This window comes from Dipteris shenzhenensis, chromosome 30, assembly GCF_047967505.1.
Source record: "Dipteris shenzhenensis isolate YYH24624 ecotype China chromosome 30, Dip_SZ_1.0, whole genome shotgun sequence".
Taxonomy (NCBI): Eukaryota; Viridiplantae; Streptophyta; class Polypodiopsida; order Gleicheniales; family Dipteridaceae; genus Dipteris; species Dipteris shenzhenensis.
Window position 1 is genome coordinate 45,045,594 of NC_141625.1, and position 6,766 is coordinate 45,052,359.

At 36.0% G+C, this 6,766-nt stretch overlaps 1 protein-coding gene across 1 annotated transcript; it reads left to right on the plus strand.

The window, feature by feature from the left end:
- The first annotated feature begins 1,208 nt into the window (after positions 1 to 1,208).
- On the plus strand, positions 1,209 to 3,604 carry LOC147882201 (uncharacterized). Its single transcript, XM_087401530.1, has 2 exons — positions 1,209 to 1,333; positions 1,456 to 3,604. The coding sequence occupies exons 1-2, from the start codon at positions 1,248 to 1,250 to the stop codon at positions 3,602 to 3,604; spliced, it is 2,235 nt and encodes a 744-aa protein (XP_087257656.1). The 5' UTR covers positions 1,209 to 1,247.
- The last annotated feature ends 3,162 nt before the right edge of the window (positions 3,605 to 6,766 follow it).

Below are 6,766 nucleotides of genomic sequence, written 5' to 3' on the forward strand. Positions count from 1 at the left end.
TTCATAAATAGGGTCAAAAAAATATTCTTCTGAAATTTTTCATTATCGAGTATGTTGCAGGAGCAAAGTTTGAGATAGTTGAAGCAACTTTGAATGACTACAAGGATAAAAATGCTGTAAGAGTGGCATGTGGATATGATGGAAAATGGTTGTCTTTGTGCCCTCGAGGTTCAGATCTACAAACAATTTTATCAGAACATATCAAAGGAAAAGCTCACATCACTTCTTCCAGCAAGAAATCAATGGAGCCATGTCCAGTATTATCAAGGGTTGTTGGCCGACCTAGGAAGCATTTTGACAAAGATCCACGACAAACATCATTGGGAAGGTTCCTTGTACAAACAAAGGAGTTTAAAGTGTTGCAACCAAAATGTGGTGAGACAGAATCTCTTTCTGATTCCTTGACTGAGTCATTCTTATCTTCATCATCAAATATAAATTTGTTGTGTTGGGGATTATGGAAAGCTAATGTTCATGTCAATGGTTGTGAAATTAATATTAAGTCATTTTTGATGGATCAAAAGATGGGGCATGAATGGTTTTGTGAACCATATACAAAGGCCACTTTACATGATGGGAATATGGAATACAAGATAGATGGATGCTTCAGGCACATAAATTGTCTTCGTATATCAATCATTGGAGTTCCATTTCAAGGTTGCTCATGTGAACAGTGTAAGAAAATTTCAGGTTGTTCTGACTTTCGTATGAGATTATATAGGGAGAATCTTGCCGGTCAGAAGAGAGGAACCAGGAAAAGAGGCAAAGGAAGGCGGGTAGACTACCTGACAATTGAAGAGCTAAAAAATGCCACTTTTGAGTGTAGGAGAAGTTTGAATGAAGAAAAAAGAAGGCTGTGGTGGGCAACATCAAAAATTGTAATGCTGTCAGTCAGAGTCAAAACTTTGAAAGAATCAAGTTTTGAATGTATAAATAGGAAAGATGTTCGACGCAACATAATTGAAGCTCATAGACAAGGAAAGTTTGGTGGAAAATCAGCCTTGTGGGAGTTTTTTCAAGAAGTGGCACAAAACATGTTACGGTCAAAGCAAGGACACAGGTTTAGTGACTCTACAAAAACCATATATGAAGTTATTAAGCTATGGGGTGGTCCAAGACTACATGACTTCTTGAGTATAAACCTTGGAGGTCCATCTTTGTCTACCACCAGAAGGCAAGGAAGAAAAGGAATTGAATTTATTTGTGGTGAGCACGAATACATATTCGATGCTGTTGGGAAGATCTATATGGATGCAAAAAAAAGATATGGAGTCATTTCTATAGTTCCAGTTATCATAGTGGAAGATGAGACAACCATTAAGCGTCGAATAAGGTAATTTTAGCTCTCTATGCATTCTACTTTTATCTATATCATCAAGATATTTATAATTGCTATGTTTGGAAATCTCTCAAAAAGATGAGGAAGTTATTAAACTCTATAATTGTGTTGTGTAGATGGAATGCAAAAGATGACACTCTTATTGGGTTTTGTGGAAAGAAAGGAGAATATCATCAATGCTCATCAAATGACTCCATTGTTGTTGGTGAAGGCTCACAAGGATACTCGAATATTATAGATGCCTTTCAAAATCATATCATAGGTCATTATGCTAGACTTTTGATTGTTAATCCTCTTCATGATCTTCTTCCACGATTGGCTTTGATTGTGCATTGCACATGCAATCGTTTTGATAGTGATTTTGTAAGGAACCAATGGAATCTTTTGGAGACCATGTGGAATGCAAACCTGAAAGATAAAGTTGGACCCATAATTGGACATGCTTCAGATGGAGATAGTAGAAGACGAAAGTTGATGCTTGAAGACTATTTGGAGAAAAGCGAACAACCTTTTGCTATCAATTGGTGTGGATGGAATTTGAGAGCAAAAATTGTAGGAGGAAATGTGTATGGCCTTCATGATCAAGACTTTGTACACTGTGGAAAGAAACTTACAAGCCCACTTGATAGTCCTACTCGACAACTAGCAATTGGATGTGTTTGGATCACACTAAATCATGTATCTATTGTTTACAATTCTTTTTCAATTGAGGAGCACAAGCTACGAGATGGAGATATTCAAAGGAATGATCGACAAAATTGGGGAGCAACTCAAAGGATTGCAAGTAGACAAGTACAGAAATGTTTGAGAAAACTTCAAAAAAAAGAAAGAAGTATGAAGGGGACTGAGGCCTATTTGATGATTGTTGCTGATTATATTGATATTTTCTTGTCACCATATTTGATCTTGAAGGAGCGTGTGGTGCTTGCAGCCAAGGTAGTCTTCTTTTTCAAAATTTGGCGACTATGGATTCATCACCATCCAACCTACACCTTGAAGAAAAATTTCATCAGTAAGGAGGCTTATACGGACTGCATGCTTTCTTGTCATTTTGTTGTATTGCTCATAAAGATGTTTCGAGATTTTTATCCTAATCTGAAGTGTCCACTACATCTTACCGGTTCTGATGCTGTTGAAATCTATTTTAGTAAAGTTGGAGGCATGATTGGGCAAGAAAGAGCATTTGATCTTGGAGATCTTCTACATAGCATTGGTAGCTTGAATAAAATTGCCATGCATGAGTGTGCTCAAAATGGTCTAACTTTCTCTAGGGCTCATAAAAAGCAAGAGCATATATGGAAACATTTGAACAAACAAGAAGGGATGATTGAAGAAAATCTAGGTGACTATGAGAGTGTTTCTTCTGATGAAAAGATGATTGATGCATTTAAGGAGGGCTTACAACAAGCTCACATACTATGCAAGTCTTTGAATTTGAAACCTAGCAAGGCTGAAGACTTGAAATGGTGGTTTCAACCTTGGCTGGATGCAGGGTCTACATGGTGTAAGCTAGATGCTGAAATGGGAGAAGCTGATGAGAATGATGACTTTGTGGAGCCATGTGGTGAAGAAGAAACTATGGACGAGAATAGCAATGAAAGCGAAGAGGTTATTGCACTTAGTGAGATTAGACATGAAATTGATGACATTTTGAAGGAAACAAGAAACATGCCCCCTAAGAAAAACATTAGCCCCATTGTAGAGGTGGACGGAAAGTTTATTTTCAAGTCAACATTGGTAAGTCAACTCAATGGATGTCCAACCTTGTCGAAAGATAGACTCACAAGGGTAAAGCAAGGTGTTTACTTCAACCATGAAGCAAAAGCACAATCATCAAATGGAAATTTATTTGGCATAGGTTGTGACTGTGCTGTATACTTTCATGATGACACAAAAGGACAAGGAAATCAACACATGAAAAGAAATGGCAAAGCTACAATCACGAGGAAGATGGATGCAACTCATGGTACATGGTACTTAGGAAGAGTTCAAAAGATGAGGAAGAAAGTCGGAGGGAGGTACGTGGATTATAAGTGTGGCTTTGATTTAGCAGATAGGCCCCAAGGTTTGGAAGTTCAGCTTGGATGGTATCAAAGGGCAAAAGGAGCACAAATGTTTACTTATGATTTGACAGACTTAAACATGGTGGACATTGAAACAATTATTGCATTAGCAAATTTGACATATATTGTAAGAACAGACAAGTACCAGCTAGATGAGAATGACTACAAAGTTTTTAATGACTTCTTGAAAAGTGCTAGGTAAGTTTACTTTGCATTTTTCATGCAAGATGAAACTTTCCAAAATGTCTTATAATGAGCTACATCATCTAAGGATCATCCTTGGCTAATTTTGGTTTCAGATAATGATACGTCACATGTATCGCATAAGGAGTTGGGCTAGTTCTTGAGGCAAAATTCTACATTTTTTGTAAGTCAAATACCTTAAGATAAACTTGAATACAAACTTTTCTTGAGATATAATTCTATATTTTTTGTAAGTCAAGTAATTTAGATAAACTTGAGTGCAAACGTTTTCTAGCTTTATCTAACATTAATCATGCAAAATTCTTGATTCTTATTGGTGAATAAACAGGGCAATACTAGATGGAGGGTCAAATTTGGAAGCCAAGTGGCCTATTTTAGGGCCCTCCCTTGGCTATAATCTTTACACTATAAACAAGACAATTCCACATCCTCCATGTTATCCAGCTGAGGTCATTCAAGGATCCATCAATGAGGAGGAGAAGTTTGTGTAACAACCTTTAGTCTAGCTATCTCTAGCTGATTTTTTGCCACGTCTAAGTCTAAGGTTTTGATTAAACTCTTGATGACAAGTCTTGGTTGTAACTTGTATCTATTTTTAGATATCAATATGCTTGTACTTTGGATTCAACTCTACCTTTTCATTTGGTACTTTTGATGAAATTTGGCTATAGCTTGTGAGCCTCGGTTCTGTGCTAGAGTCTAAATATCAAATTGAGCATCTAAATAGAATTTATCTACCAAATTGTGCAATCAATGCAAGTTTGATATGGATCTCATCGAAGCTTGAAACATCCCAAACCTCTAACTAAACCTTCATGTGAAATTCCATATTGAGTAGCAAAATATGGATTATAAAACTCTAAAGGACTACTAAAGGAAGAATAGACTATATCCAAAAAACTATGCATCCAATGTACAGGTGGTCTATGGCTTCCCTTAAATATCCACGCATTCCAATTCTATCTGCCAAAATAGCTCATTATTTTATTTACATATGGTCTCAAAATTGTGAGGGGAAGCATGGGTCCTTCAAAAGTTTGAATTGAAATATAGTAGAAATGGAATAAAGGGTGCTTTCCAAACTGAAAAATTGTCAGATGCATTAATAATTAAGATCTAAATTCAATAAAGAAGCTATAATATTTCATCATTCTACAAATTTTTCTTTTATATCATATGCATCTAGCATATGGTTTGAAAGTTAGGATATTCAAAAATTTAGAAAAAAGTGATGTAAATACATAAATATGAAAGCATGTAACTTAAAGAAAAGTAAAACGACATAAATTGAGAAAAAGATACGGATGGAGTGATAATAAGCTTAATAACTTTGTGCACTTAACATGATTAAGTTGCATGCCTTTATGATGAGATGTTAAACACTATCTTTTCCTAATATAGAGAGTGGCATATAGGCAACATGATGCTAGTGCATGCATCATATTGAATATAAAGACTTGCACTACATCAACATAATGCTACTACATGCATCATATTTAATATAAAAACTCCCATTAGATTAACACAAGGTTAAAGTTTAAGCCATCTTCTTATAAGTTTGTGCCATTTTATTCATAGTTCAATTCAAGTTACTTCATGCAAATCTCTAGTAGGTAGTGACAGTTTCGGAGCATGCAAGGGAAACAAAATTGGATAAGGTGGACTAAATACATGAGAATTTGAGAATTGAAAAGATCAAAAGTTGAAAATACGTTCTATTAGGTACTAGTATGGATGTAAAGCATGCATCTACGCAACATACAATTTAAATGGTTTTATTCAATTATACAATAGATTAACACAAGGTTAAAGTTTAAGCCATCTTCTTATAAGTTTGTGCCATTTTATTCATAGTTCAATTCAAGTTACTTCATGCAAATCTCTAGTAGGTAGTGACAGTTTGGGAGCATGCAAGGGAAACAAAATTGGATAAGGTGGAGTAAATACATGAGAATTTGAGAATTGAAAAGATCAAAAGTTGAAAATACGTTCTATTAGGTACTAGTATGGATGTAAAGCATGCATCTCGGCGACATAAAATTTAAATGGTTTTATTCAATTATACAATACAATTTCTCAAAAGTAGCGTCTGTTTCAACTTACACTGAAATGTACAAGAGGAGGGCAAAAAATATAGGCTTCTTAAATTTTGAATTTATTGAAGGGATATAATTATTGATCCAAAAATTCATAGTAGGGGTATATAAATAGACAAAATGTGGTTACAGAGAGCGGTTTTTTAAATACCTTTTGAACGCACGTTGTATAGCTGGCTTATGTAAGGTGGACCCCCCGAGGATAAGTCACAAATCGTGTTTAACGAAGTTGAGAACTCATCTCAGCTCTAGGAAGCTATGAACAATCAGGCGGGCTATGTGAAAAAGGGTGGCCAGTAACCTTATTTCACACCTGCATACGAGTTGCCCCCATCATAGTTATATGAGCGCTATTATGGATGTGTAGAAATACCAGATACTTTAAGGATAAAGCCTACGCTTGGACTATGGGATAGCCACATAAGACGTCGTCTTGGTTTGATGCCTACTTTTCGTGAGAGCAAAACAAAAAAAACTTACGCTCCCTTTTCTCTCTTACAAAGTATTCGCATTTCTACTAATTCTTAAAGTGTGAGATAGTTACCAGGATGCCTCTGCATGCATATCTCATTCTTTTGTCTACTATAGCCTAATGCTTGGCCCATGAGCAATGGCTATGACTGTGAAACTTTCAAACCTTCAAACAACGCGTAGGTCTTACAGTTGCACGGCCAGGCAAATACAATGAAAGAAAAGCACTTTAGAAAAATTATACGTGCTCATCCACGTCATGAGCATGGAACTGGACAGAAGGCTTAGGAAGAAGCAATGTCAAGGATTGGCCCAGTTTCCACGAGAAAGTGAAATCCTTCAGCCCTTGAGAGGACCTTCCCTTGAGTGCTTCGGGACTTAGAAATGCAGTTACGTTCAATGTGCCTAAAGCTCCACATTCCCCTATCCTTTAAGATCCTCTTTGCTGGATCAAGCTCTTCCAAAGAGCTTCCTTGTCATACATTTTCCAATGATATTAGCTGTAATAAACTTTTTACACTATTATAAATGTCAAAAGTTATTTTAATGCATGTTGTTACATTATATGACTAGATACTTGCATGGTAGGGACA

Excerpts from the sequence above, each read along its gene's own strand:
- LOC147882201 (XM_087401530.1), top strand. The coding sequence starts at position 1,248 with ATGGATGCAAAAAAAAGATATGGAGTCATTTCTATAGTTCCAGTTATC. Across the intron at positions 1,334-1,455 it reads ACCATTAAGCGTCGAATAAG|ATGGAATGCAAAAGATGACA; the intron begins GTAATTTTAGCT and ends TGTGTTGTGTAG.